We start from the raw sequence: 17,844 nt of genomic DNA on the forward strand, positions 1-17,844 counted from the left end.
GCACCGAGAGCTCAGGCTGCCAGGACCGAAGCAAGGCCTGCTCAACCAGCTGTGCAAAATCCACGGAGAGATGGGGAGAAGTAAACACAAAGCCAAACAAATTAAAAAGAACCTCTTCCTCTTGAGGGAGACTTCTAGAACAGGCCAGGTTAAGTGGGGTTTCTCAGCATGGATAAAGAATTACTAAAAACTCATTAAAATTGTTCCCCATTTCTTAATTTAAAAAAATAACATGTATGCCTTGACTCTATAATGAAATGCTACTTTAATGAAGCCAAATTAATTGAAATTAAACATGACAGAACACAACACAGGATCTAAAGGGTAAAGCAGTTAAGGATTCATAAGTCAGAAATGGCGTTTCCCCCCTCCCCAGCAGTAACCCCCCTACAGGGGGGAAGGGAGGGAGAGCCTGCAGACCCAGAAACAGATTTACAAGGAAAATAATTGCTTTCATATTAAAACATTCAAACCCAATTTCTTTTGAACCACTAATGTGTGGATCTTTAAAAATCAATAGCATATTGTGTTTAATGCACGCGAATGAAGATGGATGACGCTGCACTTCCTCGGAGCTCGGCAGTCTCCGCTGTAATGCCTTTTGGAATCGCTGTAGCATGTAATTTCTGTTCTTGTTTTCTCTGAACTCCGAGAAGCTTTAAAGGTTTGAGGAGACAGTGGGAGCTCAGTGAAACGTGCTTGATTTGCCCTTCAAAGGGCAACGTTGACCTGCACAGTAGGTGCTCAGCAAGTAGCCCTGGAGGGCGGGGCTGACCACCTGGGTGAGCACCGGATGAAGCCGCGGCCCCTCACAGCCGGCAGCCTGCCAAAAGCAGTCAGATTTATCAAAGCAACGGGCAATGAAAGGGGTCTCATCTGACTCTATCTGGTCCAGACTAGTGTGTGTGTGTGTGTGTGTCCATGTGCCTTAATTACTCTCATGTAAAAATTGAGAGATTTTTCTTAATGGAAAATTCTGGCTCTCTGGCTCCCCTGTAGAGATGAATAACAATGAGCTGTGAGGCTCACTAAGCCTGCTTTAAACTTTATATAAAATGAAAATGAATACTGTTATTACCACCCTCACGTCACAGAGGGGGAAACTGAGGCATAGAGGAGCTAAGACTCCACTCGGACTCCAGGTGGTGGCATAAGACCCCCCCCCACACACACACACACACACACCAGTGCTGGACCCCTGGGAGGCTGCCGCAGCCTCTCCCTCTGGCATCTCCCTTTTACAGTTGCCTTTTAAGATTTCTGCGTGTGCCTTTTAACAACATGGGCAGGTCTGAAGGAGAACCGGCATGTTCCAAGCTGGGGAGCATGGCAACAGCCCCAGCCTCGGCACAGAAGGGTCTACAAGTCCAGCGCCCTGTGCAGAGGCTGGGGGCCCCGTGGGCATGGAGCCCAGGACCCTGCCTCACCTGCCTCGGGACTGGGAGCCCGGAAGACCCTTGCACCCCACTTGGTCCTTTCTTTCTCCCCTTCCTCCTGTTATCAGCTGGGGCCCCTGTCCTCTCTCTCAGCATCATTTCATCCCTGCGCATCTGGGAGGCATCATGAGAGGTCAATGAAACGACGCGACAAGCCGGTCACCTGGGGGCTGGGACGGTGGAGGGGCTTTGTCAGTGGGGGTCGGCCTATTCGGAAAAAAGGCCCGGGGACTGAGGTCAGAGCCCTGCTCTCCCTCCTCTAGCTGCAGCCTAGCATCTTAGTCCAGCCGCCTGAGCTCCTAGGGACATCGACAAAACCCGTGCCCAGGGGTTCCCTGGTACTCAGAGCGGGTCTTCCGAGTGCACAGGTGCCCCCCGCACGGAAGCCAGGTCCAGTCCGTGCCCAGGCACCCCTGGGCGGCCGCAGGACCCCGGCAGGACCCCAGCAGGACCGGGGAGAGCGCAGGGCTGGCTGCGGCGCGGCTGCTCGCAGATCGGCGCTAGGGGGAGCCCTTGAAGTGTGGAAGCGATTTCTCTGCAAAATAAAAGACGCGCTTCGTTTCTCTCGGTAATAAATTCACAGGCTTGTTTTTTAACCCCCACCAGAGGTTAGATGAGTTTCAGAAAAAGTTTTGATAAATTCATGGCTAACTTTTGAGGTTATGTGAGGCTGTTGTTAAAAAAAATAAAAAGAGAAGAAGAAAGGCAAAGAAAAAAACAGCCTTTTTCTCGGCTGCAGAGTCACGGAGCCGTGAGGGCGGAGGCGAGGGGGGCTTTGGGCTTTGAGTTCTTTCCAGAAGGGTCCACGCAAAGAGGGGCTTGTCAAGACCCCCTCCTGTCCCCGGCGGGGCGGGGCGGGGGCGGGGGAAAGGGGGATGAGAGAGCTCATTCTGCACCAGGGCTCAGACTGCCGCCCAGACTGCCCCCTCCTCCCCCCGCCGGCTGCTCTGCGGCTGGTGGATTTTTCCATTGCTCTCCCTGCAGTCCCGGGCGCTGCGGGCAGGGGCTTCCGCACTCACCTCTTCCTGGCAGGTAGTCAGGAAGAAAGCAAAAGTTCTAGCCCCTGAGTAGGGGTTAAAAAGCACCAGAACTTTGTCGGATTGATAAGCAGAGGAGAGGGAGGAAGCTGAAGCAAAACAGAGCAGTTAAGGGAGGGGGCGTCGCGCATTAACTATGATTCAGAGACTCAAATGCGCTGAGTTCATTTTTCAATCTGCCTTTAGCTAGGGGAAAAAAAATAAGGAAATTATAGAAAATTGAGAAACAAACATCTCCGAGAGTGCTTTGCACCCGGGGTGCTTAATGAACACTTAATAATTTCAAATGCTAGTACTTAGAAAAATGGCTTTTGTCCATTCCCGGAACACCAGGTGCCTCGCAGCAACAGCGGAACACTGAAAATAATCATTAACGTCCATGTGGAGGGGCACAGAATTACTTTGTCATGTCTCCGGAAGTTAAGAAAATAAGCAAGCTGAAATTTGAAGAGGTTTAGCAAAGGAGAAACCTTAGAATTAAACTTGCATTTCTCCCCCTCAATGTCTGAACTTGGACAAGATTAATTAAGGTGGAGAGTGGCCCCCACACCCCTCCTGACCCTGCAGGGCCATAATGAAAATTAGAAGAGGAAAAACAATTCGGAGGAAACGGTCCAAAAGCTCATGCAGGAAGCAATGCTGTCAGAGCAGATTCTCCAGGGTCCCGCTAGCACCCAGTGGTGGGGTCAAGGCCACTGTGAATGACTTGATGGAGAGGAAGGCAGCGTCCAGAAGCAGAGCCACCATTGCCAGGAGGCCGAGGTGCGGTGGGGCAGGAGCACGGAGGACTATTCTGGCCCCTGGTCTTCTCTCCCTTCCCCTCGGCAGGGAAAGCAACATAAGCATTCATGTGGCAGAAGTTCAAGTGCCCCCCAAATACCCTCCCAGATGCCGGCTAGCTCCCCTTCTGAAATTCACCATCCATTACTCCTTCCTTTGGCTTGCCGAGGTCTTCTCCAGACCTGGGCTGGACTCTTAGCCAGCAGTCCCCTGCTGTGAGCCATGCTAGCCAGCCTCCCTAAATCTCATGTGGCTAGGCTCTTCCCACGGTCATGAGCACATGTTCAGGCTTCATGGGGTTTTCAAGGGCCAGGTTAAAGGTCAGTGTAGGTCAATGCTTCTGGAACCTATGAACTTAGAAACTATACCCCCACTTTACAGGTGAGGCTCTGAGGCAGAGAAGGGATGGCCCTGACCAAGGAAGTAGTTTGCAGCGGTTCTCAACCTGTGGGTCGCGACCCTTTGGCCGTCAAACAACCCTTTCACAGAGGTTGCCTAAGACCATCCTGCATATCAGATATTTACATGACAATTCATAACAGTAGCAACATTACAGTTATGAAGTAGCAACGGAAATAATGTTATGGTTGGGTCACAACATGAGGAACTGTATTTAAAGGGCCAGAAGGTTGAGAACCACTGAGTTAGAGGGAAATGTCCAGATTCACAGGAGTTGTTCTGAATCCAAAACCAAACTTCCTTCCCCTGCATCACTCCTGACCCTACAGGAGGCCGAAGAGCGGGCGGGGGCGGGGATGGGGGGGCGGTTGACTTTGCAGTCTATTGTAAGAGGCAGCTGGAAGGTGAGGTCTCTGGCATTAGAAGGTTCCTGAAAAAATAAATGCAGTGAAAATAGAACTCTGTTCTCAAACTCTAGCGAGATGCTGAAACCTAACCTCTCTCCATTTAAAGGGCGATTAGTAAAGAGCTCGCTGAGCAGATGTCAAAGACGCATTAGCCCCGAAACAAGACTCTCTCCATGATGCAGGCAAGAGGCTTAACAGGGACCTGAGAAGAGAACTACTTTCTCATCATGATCCCATGTGTCTCCGTTTGTCTATATGTCACTTAGAGTTATTTCTTCTCTAAGCTCACCATCGGCCCTCTATGCTGCCGCACCTCGCCACTAGCACCTTAGTTAGAATTAGTCCTAAAGGCTCACCTGTCTCCAAAACCCAATAGGCCTTGCCCCTCCTGAAGGCCAGGTGCCAGGGGAATGGCCCAGGGAGATGAGCCCTGAACCTTTCATCACTTTGTGCCCCATCTGGAGGTCTGTGGACCAAGCCTGAGGTTATGGTGTGACATCCCACCCCATCCTTTGATTCCATTTGGCTCCTGGCTCCAGCACTTCACTTAGAAGGTTCTAGAACAGCATTCAGACTTCCTTGAGGGCTGTACTGAGAAGGAGCTTGCCAACTCCAAGGTGAGAAGGGTTTTCAGGAAGTCCTTCAGGAGCAGAGCAGTCTAGAACAGTCTCCTTTTCAGGTTTGGGACTGTACCTGAACTTCCCAAGATTGAACCCAAACCTGAAAAGGAGGCTTGTTTTTGTAACGTTGGCCATAACCATGCATTTCTCTTTCTAATACCCATTTTTCAACTTCTCTCTAATTATGGTCCTGCCCTCCCACATCCCCACCTGGACCAGCCCCTAGTGCCCGGCCAGCAGGCCTTCCCGCCCTCTGTCTGCCCAGAAGTCAGAACTCAGAGCATATCATTCCATTTCGATGGGAATCTATTAGTGATCACGAAGGGAGACACTTAGCATTTTAGATAAATAAATAAATAGTAGTTAAGTGCTGTGTGCCTCGATTTCCAGCATTTGAGCGTGTATGCAAAACACTATGATCCAAGGAAGGGAAGGAAAGGTATGATAAAGCAGGACAGCCACAGCCCACATCACTCCCCCTGCAGAGGGCCGGATGGAGGGGCCTTGAGGATGGAGGTGGCGGGGGGCCTTGGAGACGGCCCCTCCCTGTTGCTGCCTATGCGAGCCCACCCTCCCTCTCCCGCGGCCTTGTCAGGAGCCCTCATTTGGGAGCTTAATCACATCAGCAAGCTCACCGCACTGCATTTGTAATGACTTGTTTACCAGTCTGTGCCGGCTCCTCTGCCAGACTGGGCTCTCCCTAAGGACAAGGGCCATGTCATGTTCTTATTTGCCTCGCTTCCTGCTCCCACACACTGCCTGGCACGGCACGGCCTCCGGTAATTGCGTGGGCACCTCGGGCTGTGGGGCTGTAATCTGCTTCGCAAAGGTGTCTCAGTTCACCACCCTGTCCACGCTCTGTGCGAAGAGGCCCAGACCACCTCCTACTTCTCCCCTCTCCGGGGCCTGAGGGGCTCTGCTGCTCGCAGATGCACAGAACGTCATTAAAGCATGAGTCAGAGGCATCTGCCTGTTTACCTGCGCTGCCCCTACTTCCTGTGGGAGCCATCACTCCCTCCCGGGCTGGAGCAGAGAGACCCCAGGCCCTCCCTGCCAGATGCCTGGCCCAGTCCGAGCCACTCAAATCCCCCGGGTGGGTCCAGGAGAGACCCAGGCCCGCCCTGGCCCATGAGAAGCCAGCATGAATGTGGGCAGCGAGGCAGGTACCAGAGGAGCCGGAGATATGACCCAGAAGAAAGCCCAGCCAAGAGATGGAGAAACTGAGTCCCAGTGACATCCCTGGTCCCTCCTGGGTCCAGCCAGCCTGAAGCCTGTCTGTCACAGGAGATAATGAATATTTTGTTGTTGTTGTTCAGACCAATGAGAATCGAGTTTCTTTTCCTCACAGCCCAAAAGTCCTTCCCAAGGCAGGGTGCAGAGTTGAAATCCCACCTCCAGCAGCACCATTTCGGGGTGTCTGTCTGGGGACAATGAAAGCTTACAAAGAGAGACATTGCTCGCATATTGTGGCTTCAGCCCTGTGAGCCTCTCATTTTATCCCGGGAGTCTGGGCTATGGCCACAAACCCCATACTGAGCAGGAAGGGCCGAGGAGTCCAGCTCTGGCCCCTGTGTATAATGAGGGGTGAGGACACTGCTCACCCTTTGACCGGAGCCTCCCCTGTTAGTGGCTGCCCCCCCCCCCCCCCCGAGCTCCCGGGCGGCCGGAGCCTTCTGGGATTTAGCCGAGTAACACTTCGGGCTCCGAAGCCTGCAAATCAATTAATCTCTCCTGCAAGTCGCTAAGCGGGCCTAATGAATTGGCCAGGCGCAGAGGAAGGCCTGCGTGGCTCTGTGTCCTTCGCAGTGGCGGGCTCTGGGAGCAGCCCGAGACATCGTGCCTCTGCTGAGGAACAAATCTATTAATATTTGGAGAGAACATCAAATGTACCCAGTGGGCTTAAAGTTTGGCCGAGAGAAACTCACTTCTCTGTGATTAAAAAATATAGTCTTATCGTCCCTCTGCGTGTTTATCTACAGTGGCCCCAGGGCGGGCAGGGTGCAAGGTCGGGGAGAAAGCCCCCCTGCCCAAGGGCATTGGAAGCACCACTTCTCAGGAAGGAAGTGCTCTGGCATGCTGCTGAGGGCACAGTAAACCGGGAAGCATTCTGGAAGTAAGCCTTTTAAAGTGAACAGCCTAAGGCTCAAAGACCCAGCAATTCCTCCCCCTGGGTCTTCCCTAGAGAAACCCACGGCTCGGGCCGTGGAGTTAGGGACAGTGGTCCCAGGAGCAAGATGCAGCGGTGACATATGGAGATGACCCACTGCCCTGGTCAGGAGAAAGGCCACATACGTCAGAGCACCTTCCCCCAGAGAGACTCTGCTACAGGGTGAGATCGGTCATATGCACCAACCGTGAGAAACTATGCAGAGTTGTTGAGTAAAAAAAGTTGTAGAGTGAAATGTGCAGTGCGGTCCATACGTGTTAGACACATGCACACGCACACACGTGGAGAGATAATGATCTGGCAGATGCCCTCCAAACTCCAAACTGTCCTTTTGTCTGCCGAGGGCATCGGGGTGAACAGATTTATCTGGGGGTATGGGGCGGGTGGTGGTCAGAGCAAACAGGCGCCTTAATTACCTGCTCCATGTGCTAAGGGAAGCATCACATGGTTACAGTGCATGACTCAGCCTCTTGGTTCCTCTAGGGGGAGCCTCACTTTTCCCAAGTCCTTTTTGAACACAGAGGCGCTGGGCCTGTCTCAGATGCTTCCTAATCAGTCTCCCGGCGTCCACTCCGCACCCGCCCTATCCACCGCAATCCTCGCTCACCCTGCGCCTGGAGGGAGCTTTCTGAAGCCTGCATTGCATGGGCACTCCTTCCCTCCACCCCTGCACCCAAATCCTGCAGTGCCTCCCCATTGTTCTCAGGAGAAAGATGAGCCTGCCCCCCCACCCCACACCACCAAGGTCTGCAAAGCCTGCAGATATACAGTACACCCCCCCCCACCCCCCCAGCCTTCCCCCACAGCAGACTCAGGCTCAGTCAACCTCTCAGAATCGTAGAAATGCAGAGTTTGGCTCTGGCCAGTTTTTCTCAGTGGTTAGAGTGTCAGCTGGAACACTGAAGGGTTGTGGGTTCAATTCCCGGTCAAGGGCATGAACCTCAGTTGTGGGATCGACCCCCACCCCAGGTCAGGGCATGTGCAGGAGGCAACCAGCTGATGTATCTCTCTCACATCAATGTTTCTCTCTCTCTCTCTTCTTCTCCCTCCTCCCTTTTACTCTCTCTCTAAAAGTCAATGGGAAAAAATATCCTCATGTGAGGATTAAAAAAAACAAAAAGAAAGGCAGAGTTTGAAGCTGCCTGAGAGCCCCATTCAGCACCCCCAGTGAGGCAGAGAAGGCAGGGTCTGGGGTCGGATCTTTGCAGAATGTCATCCCACGGCCTCACCCCCACCTGCTGGGGGTAGAGTCTAAATCTATGCAGGTCTAGATTAGACAATACAAGCCAGCGGGGGTCCTACTGACAGAGCGGGGGGGGGGGGGTCCCCAGGGCGGGGCTCAGCCGGTGGGGGTGATTCTCAAGCCTCGTGTTAAATAGCACTGAGTGACAGTGAGGAAGCTGCTCCTGTAGCCTGCCTCATTAAGGAAAAACAAAAGTCTCACCTTGGAGCTGATGTCCCTCTAACACCTCCCTCCCTCTCCAGTCTCCTTCCGTGAAGGGAGTAAACCTAGGGCCTGCCTTTTGCCCAGGGCAGAATCCAGCTAGACTTACTTACCGAGAAACACTGTCTGTTCCCGGTGTTTTTATTCTGTGACGTGTTCTTAATGGCTCACGATATTGGTTTTCTGTTCTCAATGGCAATAAACAGTTTCTCTTTAAAAAATAGATGTACTTATGTTTGTTGTGAAAAAATTTTAATTGAAGTAAAATGAACAATATTTACATTTTCTGTAAGTGAGCCTAAGGATAACATAAGCCGATCATCGTGTAGGTGGCGGCAGAGGCAGCATCGCTGAAGCTGCAGGTGACTGACTTGAGTTTGGGAAGCCCATTGGCCCCCAGCAAGTAGCTCTGAGTCTCGGGTCCTCTGTGAGCAAAATGGGAATAAGGTCCTAGTCACAAGTTTGTTGGGGGAACTCAAGGGGGACGAACTTCCCAAGTGTAAGGTACCCTCTGCGTTTAGTTATTGAGAATTTTCTAGAATCTCACTGTGAGACGTAGCCCCGAACTTCACCGTGTTTACTGCTCCAAGCCCTGCCAGCTGCAGGAAATCACAAAACCATAACCTTGGTGTCATTCTTATCATTCAACAAAACCTCTCCCTCAATCAATACGACTTCAGATGTGTCATCCGGGCACAGGGCCACTCTCTCCTCTTCAGTGTTCCAATTTTAGTCTGTGTTCCAGCAGACGCAGCGCGTCCCAATGTGCCCAGCAAAAGCCAAATAATTAACCTCAACCACATCAATGTTCCCCATTCAGATCGGCAAGTGCGTTTCTAAGGAAATAGAGAAGGAAACACATGACGGAATGTTTCAGTGCATCCCAGCCCTGGAGTAGATAGAACAGATCTCAGTTAATGGAGCGGGTCCTTTTAACACAAAGTATTTCAATAATAAAAAATAAATAAAGGCTGATATATCATCGGCTAGAGAGAAAGAAATGTGCCTATAAACACAAGAACAGAACAAATCTAATTAGGAAGTTCTTTTTTGCAGCGCAGGGTCAATAACTGTGATATTAGGAGACCAGCAATAGGGCTGTATGCTGATGAGTTTTAAGCTCCCAGAGTCCAGAGAGTCCCACTTGAAACGCAAGCAGAATTCAATGAGATGGTGTTCATCGCCCACGGTGCCCCACACTGAAAAGAAAAGTACATATTCATTTCGGTGCCGTGACCTCATCAGAGAAGTTCATTAGGAATTGTGTAACCACAACAAAGGGGAGTCGGTAGAGGCTTCCGTTGGTGTATGGATGTACCACCCACTTCGTATGGGTGTGTGGGTTTTTCGATTGCTTTTTCTAATGGAAAAATAACACCTGAATGCAAACACGTGTGCAGTGGGCATGCACACATACCTGCAAATCTTCTCTTCTTAAGCGAGACACTGACTTGGGAAGTAAACATCACAGAGATCATTTTCATGACCAGACTCCTTGAACTTCCCCTTAAGCTAGAAAACGTGATCTTTGGCTGACCCACACCAGCTGGCTCATGTTGGCATGGAGTGGTTGCCAAGCCCCCCGGTTACTAAGTGAGCGCCAGAAAGGCAGGTGTTCATGTGAGATGAGAAGCCACCCCAGCAGGGTCCCCTCACACATTTAACCTAAACCCTGACTTTTGAAACATGTTGTCCCCAATGCCACCTGGAAGACACGCTTCAATATCTTGGTTAATCCCCAAGGCAACAAACCAATCCATTAAGACACCACACAAGTTTTAGAGGTTTAGCGCTAAAAACACTGCGTGGGAAGTCGGGGCACGTGAGAATTCCTCTCTCCCCTGCTCTGTAGGAGGACTTGCTGTTTATCTTCAAAGCAGTTCCAGGGATGGTCTTTTTTCCTCCTTTACCACAGTGGTCCTTAAACATATTGTGCATGAAAATTTCCACTCAGTTGTAGACACCAACTATACTCTTAGGATTGCATTTGTAGATTTTTCAAAGATAATTTTGACTGCAAGTGGTTTTGACTAAAAGGCTAGTTTTAGAAATGAATCTCTCTAGAGAGTAAGAGAGGATCCAGATTAAAAGACATCAAAGTGCACATCTTCAGGTTCAGAGTCACTGTCTTCAACTATCTTTTCAGAACTTTCACCTGTAACACTGAGGTGGCAACTCACATGCCATGTGCCTGCCTCCACACCCTCACCTGCATTTGGTGTTGTCACTGTTCTGATGTTTGCCATCTGAGAGGTGTGGGCATACCTCACTGTGGTTTAATTTGCACTTCTCTTGTGGCTGATGACATTGAGCATCTGTCCACATACTTGCATGTCTTCTTGGGGCTGGTTTTGTTGTCCTTTCAATTGAGCCTGACCTTCAAGGAAGCTCAAGGTCAGAGGCTTACTTCTGCTTATTTGGCTGTTCATTAAAAACCACTTACTGAGGACCTGCTATGGTGCCAGGGCCCGGTACAAAGATGGAGATGCCTGTCATCTGGGTAAACAGGGTCCTTATTAACTGAAATCTTTGCCACTGGGAAAGGCCACCAAGAATGAATTCATTCACAATGGGGACCAAAAATGTTATGGTAAATAGTGAAGAATTGAGGACTTTGAGAATTTATCTTGAAAAACAAAGAAATCAAAAGCTATTCTCATCAGTTTTCTCTAGTTCATTTGTCACCTGATCTGATTCTGCCAATGAGTATGAATCAACCCAGTGGTCACTTCCATCAACTTCATGAAATTCTATGTTTTGAGCATGATTTGTCACTTGGCAGTCAATGTACATTATATGTGAAAACTAGAGGCCTAGTGCACGAAATTAATGCATGGGGGGGTCCCCTTAGCCCAGTCTGCACCCTCTCCAATCCGGGACCCCTCGGGGGATGTCTGACTGCCAGTCTAGACCTGATCCTGGCAGTCAGACATCCCTCTCACAATCCTGGACCGCTGGCTCCTAATAGCTCACCTGCCTGCCTGCCTGGTCATCCCTAACTTCCCCACTGCCAGCCTGATTGTCCCTCACTGCCCCCCCCTGCTGGCCTGGTCACCCCCAACTGCCCCCCCTGCCAGCCTGGTTGCCCCTCACGGCCCCCCTGCCAGCCTGATCGCCCCACGCAGCCTGCTTGTTCAGTCGTTTGGTCCTCCCTCACTAACCCCCCTGCCGGCCTGGTCATAGGCAGCCATCTTGTGATGGCATGAAGGTTAATTTGCATATCACCTCTTTATTATATAGGATTACCCTGAAGGGCAGGAATGGATGCTAATAGGGGAGGGAGGGTGGGAGAGAGAGGGGGAGAGGGGAGGTGGGGAGAGAGAGAAAGATAGAGAAAGACATGGAGAGAGAGATGGAGAGAGCTACTAAATTTATCAATTTATCAGCAATTTATTCAGGAAGGTCTTTATCCCATGACAATCATTGTGTCCCCAGCCAACCTCTGACTGGGGTGCCCCATAAAGAATGCTTGGATTATATGGTTTTTCCTCAAGTAAGTATTTGCTGTCCTTGGAACATTCAGTATTTGATATCTAAGAACCTTCTCTCACTAATTCCTTCAATGAGGCAGCTTGAGCTCCTGGGATTAAATCCACCTTACGCCATACCTCAGCCCTGATCCTGAAGTGAGCGTGGGAGAGGAAAGATGTTCTCTGAAATATTGATACTCCTGCCTATCCTGGGGCGTCTGGTAAGTCAACTCTATTTGATATCTGAAAAGAAACTTCCAGTTTCCCCCACCCCCTTGCTGGAAACTTGGATGAGATAGACAACTGAATTTAGGTTTTAAAAAAGACAGTTCTCAGGAGAATCTCAAAGACTCCAACCACTATAAAATATTATACATTAGGTCTTTATCCTTCATAGCTCCTATGGCCTTCTGCTTACTTATGACTTCACTGCCAAGCCATCTGTTGTTCGAATGATTAGTACCAAGCTATCAGAGTAGTTTAAAAGAGAGGGACATTAAGCATCCTTTTAAAAAATATTTTTTACCCTCCTAAATTATTGACAGGAAGGTTCTCCAAAAACAAAGAGGACAAAGAATCAGTTATAACATCTTGCAGCCCCTGGACACAAGTATTACTGACTACTTATTTTTTCAATGTTTTACTGATTCTAGTTGGCCTGTGAGGACCAGGGCCAAAGGTTTTTCCTGCTTTTTGATTAGAAAATCCTCCCCCCACCCCACAGATCACTCTCAATTTCTTTTTTTTTATTTCATTACGTTCCCCCAAGTTACAGCCTCTCAGGTCACCCCAAACAGATCACCTATCACTGTCCTGCCAAAAAAATATACACACTTGCATGCACTTGAAAGTACACTCATGGGTGCACGTGTGCGCGTACACACACACACACACACACACACACACACACACACACACACTGAGAAGCCAGCTCTGATTTCTCCACCCACTACCTGCTCGGTCAAAGGAGATGAGAACATTGTTTGCAAATGGTGGACAACCAAGGCCCACCTTTCAATGCCTTTGAAGTTACAGCACTTTGTGTTGGAATTAGAACACTCTCAGAGTGCCTGTCCCTCCACTGTGAGATGTTGGCATTGCATGGTGTTGGCAAAAAAGTCCCCAAACCACTTTGATTTCTAGGTGGTATTGATTTTAAGGTACTCTGCCACCCTCCAAAGTGATGGTGTCCATTCATGACCTGTCCACGGGGCTTGCTGGCTTACCAACCAGCCATCCCTGTTCCCCTGACAACAAGCAGCAGGAAAGATTGATATTCCCTGGGCCAATGCTTGGGCCACATCCCGCAGCCCACACCTGCCGTAGTGTTTTCCCAAGCTGTGGCCAAGGGAGCCTTTTGAAAATGGTCACTGGTGACACAACCCTCTGCTCGAATAATCAACATGAAAGTGCCGGTAGAGACATCTGTCACCACTCCAGCTGTTGCTGTGACATTGTCACCTACACTGGGACTACGTTTCCAGGGAGAATTTGAACTACTGAGGGCCTCTCGTTTCTTAGTTCCACATTCAGGCTTTGTTTCTGATTTTTTTTCTGTTTGGGTCCAGTTTTATCCTTTGGCACCCCGTTTGCGCTTAGGATTTGGGTATGACAGCCACTGTTGGGCTAGAAGTGTACAAAAGTGGAGTTTCTCCCAGTGTATACAGAGTCTCCAGATCTCCACTGGTGGTCCATGGGGGCGGGCAGGGCAGTGCCAGAGGTTGACAAGAGCTTTTAAAGAGAAGGAAGGGTGAAAAGGACAATAAAATTCAGAGGATTTCTCAGGCGTCTCCCTGGGTCTCCCTGAGCATACAGGGTACTTGGGAAGAGGTCCCCACTTCCACTGGAGGACGTGTGAAAGAGCGCCCCCTGAGGGAGGAGGGCAGAGGAGCTGGTGTCCTCACCTTGGGCTGACATAGCCCCATACCCAAAGCACAAGGCCAGACGAACTGGGTGGTGACTGGACTTCAGCCCCTACGGACACAATCCACAGAGCCACACAAGGAGGCTCCGCCCACCCCTATGCAGCCTGTCTCCGGGCCTTCTTCCGGAAAGGAAGCCAATGCATCCCACAGTCCAACACACCCACTTTAGGATGAATGCTACCTATACCACTTGGACAACTCTTCTTGAGTGGTTCTGTTTCTATGAGGATATCTTGATTTAGGTTTAAAAATACAACTTTCCTAACCAAACTGAATACATAACAGCACGGACGAGGTACATCATTGTCCACTGAATGTACGTATGTGCCGTGGCCCTTCTCACTTAGAAACACATGTTGGGGTGACTTCTGTTCGATTGCAGATGGGGGAGAGTTATAAAAACGCTATAGTGGTTGAGTTGAAGCCCCCGCAAAAACGTATGTCCAGGATAAAAGATATAGTTCATGGAACATGCGACTGTGGCCTTGGAAAAGGGGTCTTAGCAAATGGAATTAAATGAAGAATCTCAAGATAAGATGATCCTGGATTTAGGGTGGGCCCGAAATCCCATGACAAGTGTCCTTAGAAAGACAGAGGGAGGCCATGTGAAGACAGAAGCAGAGACTGGAGTGATGCTACCACAAGCCAAGGATGCCTGGAGCCACCCGAAGCTGGAAGAGGCAGGAAGATTCCTTTCCTAGCATCTTCAGAGAGAGTATAAGATTCCCGACCTGCAGAACTATAAGAGAATAGACTTTTGCTGTTCTAAGCCACCAAGTTTCCAGGAATTTCTTTAGCAACCCTAGGTACAGTGGCTTCAATGGCTCCCTAGGTCTTCCATGGACACCAGCGCACACCAGCCTGCCTGAACTCAATCTGCCCTCCCCAGATTCCCTGTTCTCACCCCTGAGCCTTGACTCACTACTCCCCAGTTCAGAAAACCTCTGTCCTATTCTTCCCAGATCTGAACTTCCAGAAGAAACCCTGTCGCTCCCAAGAAAATCCCCCCTTTGGGTTCCTCCCTTAACACTGCCCTTGTCCTTCACTAGACAACAGAGACCATATTACCACGTGTCCCCCATTCATCTGGCACTCATCTGGCATATGCCAGGCTTTACGCCTGCATGCTCATTATGCTCAGGAGATAGTAACAGCCAACACCCTTCTGCTTAGAGTCTGCAAAGCACTCACCACACACAGGAGCTTACTTGGCCCTGACACTGAGCCATTGAGTAGGTAAGACCTACATCGACAGCCTAGCCCAATGGTCGGCAAACTGCGGCTCTCGAGCCACATGCAGCTCTTTGGCCCCTTGAGTGTGGCTCTTCCACAAAATACCAACTTCTGCGCATGGGCCACAAAGTTTCAGTAGCACTGTATATGCACACCCGCACGTGGTATTTTGTGAAAGAGCCACACTCAAGGGGCCAAAGAGCTGCATGTGGCTCGCGAGCCGCAGTTTGCTGACCACTGGCCTAGCCTAACAGATCTGAGGAGGAAGCTGACCCCAAATGTCAGAGCTAGTAGGAAAGCTCTGACATTTGGGACAACTGTTGGGTTGGTTGGGGGCTGGATTCACCCAAGCACACCCCCATGGGCAATTCCATTGGCCGTATCTATTTGAGGAGGAGGAAAGGAATGGAGTTAAGGATGAGGGACACAGGCATTCCTTGATATTTGCCCCACCCCCACCTCATCCCAGCCTCTCCCACATGATCTTAACCCTCCAAATGCCACAAACACAGTGCTTTCCCATCCACAATTGGCCATCCAGTTGAGCAAATACCTATACTGATTTCAGTTCTCACTGAGAAACCAATCTTTGTCCTTGCCTACCAGAACAGGCTTTGAGGGCTGGGGGCTGGGGGTTGGGGGTTAGGGGTTGGGAGTGGAGGGGGAGCAGGAAAGCAGCTCCAGTCCCTGTAGGGGGCACTGGAGCTACACAAGGTGGAGGATATGTCCCCAGGGAGCAAAACTTTAGCCACCAGACAGAGCCCATGGTCAGCCCTTGAGTCAAACAGACAACAATCAGCCACAAAAGGATGGTAATTCAGTCACTGCTGGCCAGACGGGACCCTGCAGCCTTTTCACAGATGGTCTTCATTTTCCCAGTCAACACCCAGCAAGCAAGGCTAAGATGGGGCTCATTACTGCTGGGGAGAGGGGAGAAAGGGAGGGAAAATTGAGGTCCAGAGAAGTTAAGTAATTTGTGCTGGTTGCCCAGTGAGTGCAACTTAAAATAGCCCATGTTCCAGGAAGCAGTCTCCATTAGTTCATCCTTTATTTATTTCCGAGCATGAAGAGTGGACCTCTTACCGCTTCACATGTAAGCAGTGTTCCCTGCAGCTCTTAACACATAATAACTACTTACTCTTCTATTTCACGCGGACAGGCAGGCCCATCCGCTGACCTATTTCAGCCTCACAATGGTCCGGTGGAAAGAACCAAGTCAACTTTTTTAAAAACGTGGGAAGGTAGACACACCAAGAGTTCTGACTCCCTTTTCCTAGGTCCTGCAGGACACCTGTGTCCAGTACACGTGCCCAGTGCTCAAGGGTGTCTGTCAACTTCTCAATATTGGATTCTCAATCAATCTCACTGGGGATTCTCACTGGCATCCTGTCCACTAGTTTAGGGTCATGTTGACTGTCCCACAGATGTCACACCTTTGTGACACCACCTGTACCCCCCTGGACTTTGGGCTCCTGAGGGCAAGGGCGGCTGTCTCCTGCTCACCCTGCATCCCCAGCAGCCTGGTGCCTTTTCACGCCCAACATGATTCACCTCCAAGGAGAGCATTACCTGCCATTTCGGAAGAAGCCTGCCCTAGGGTCCTGCGTGTGTCCAGCCCCTCGAGTGGGGGAGGGTGGCAGTCTCTTCTCAGCACCCAGAGTGGCTTGCGTAGTCTACTCGCTCTGAGTCGAACTCGACCCTGCAAGAAACTCCCTCTGTACCTGTGGACAGAGAAGCACACGTGCAGTGACCAGCCTTGGGAGCATGTGTCCAGAAGCTCATACACACAACATCCCCAACGGTGATGCTCAGACAATAAAACCCAAGTCCCTGGGAGAACAGAGGGCTGACCTCTGCTTGTCAGCTCTTAGAAACGCCTCCTCCCTCCTCACCTCAGTTTTACTCCATGTTCATGAGGTTGTTTCAGGGACTAAATGAGACAGTGTCTATGAAATGCCCTCCGTGCTGTGTGGCACATAACATGTGCTGTAATTAAAGACTGGGACAAATAGTCTTGAATATTTAATAAAAATGGCTGTCAAGTAGAAATTTCTGCAATGATGGAAATGTTCTGTAATCTGCATTGACCCAGGCAGTAGGAGCCACTAACCATGAAACTGCTGAGTGTTTGAAATACAGTTAGTGTCTGAGACACTGAGTTTTACATTTTTTTCATTTGAATGAATTTATATAGCCACACATGGTTCATGGCTACCATACTGGACGGTGTGAGTCTAAAGCAGCGGTTCTCAACCCTTTGGGGGTCGAACGACCCTTTCACAGGGGTGGCCTAAGACCATCAGAAAACACATATATAATTACATATTGTTTTTATGCTTTAATTATGTTCAATTTGTAACAATGAAATTGGGGTTCACCACAACATGAGGAACTGTATTAAAGAGTCACAGCATTAGGAAGGTTGAGAACCACTGACCTAGACATTCTTATGTCTATTGTTGCACGTCCTTTGTAATGTGCATAACACATGTTCTGCTCTGCCTGTGCTGGGAGAATGCGCCTGAGCTAGCCGCCTGGAGGATGAGAAACCCATGGAGCCAAGACAGGCCTTCACAGGGGGTGGCCATCCCGCCCATCCAGTCCCTAGCAGACCCGGCTGCTGCCCACAGACACATATGCAAGCCCAGCCAAGATCAGAAAAACCACTCAGCTGAGCCCAGCCTGAAACACCTCCCCATAGAATTGCAAGCTAAATAAATGGCATCATTTTAATCCTCTGTTTTGGGTTGTTAGAGAGCAAGAGCTAACTGAACAAACAGTATGACTTTAGCACGGTGCCTGACTAAACAATTTTAAGGGTAATTTTGACCAGTGGTGATTTTTGCCTGGCCACATATGTAGCATTTGTAAATGAACAGTTATGCATTTATTAGGGTACAGGCTCACAACTTGTTACTAATAGGAA

The 17,844-nt window shown here is 49.9% G+C and overlaps 1 protein-coding gene across 1 annotated transcript in view; it reads right to left on the reverse strand.

The window, feature by feature from the left end:
* ZNF831 (zinc finger protein 831) overlaps positions 1 to 17,844 on the reverse strand; it is an 80,862-nt gene that overhangs the window by 24,608 nt on the left and 38,410 nt on the right. Inside the window, exon 4 of the mRNA XM_059705169.1 lies at positions 16,488 to 16,639. Within this exon, the coding sequence (XP_059561152.1) occupies positions 16,488 to 16,639 (152 nt within the window). The remainder of the gene's footprint in view (positions 1 to 16,487; positions 16,640 to 17,844) is intronic.

This window comes from Myotis daubentonii, chromosome 8 (genome assembly GCF_963259705.1).
Source record: "Myotis daubentonii chromosome 8, mMyoDau2.1, whole genome shotgun sequence".
In the NCBI taxonomy this organism is placed as follows: Eukaryota; Metazoa; Chordata; class Mammalia; order Chiroptera; family Vespertilionidae; genus Myotis; species Myotis daubentonii.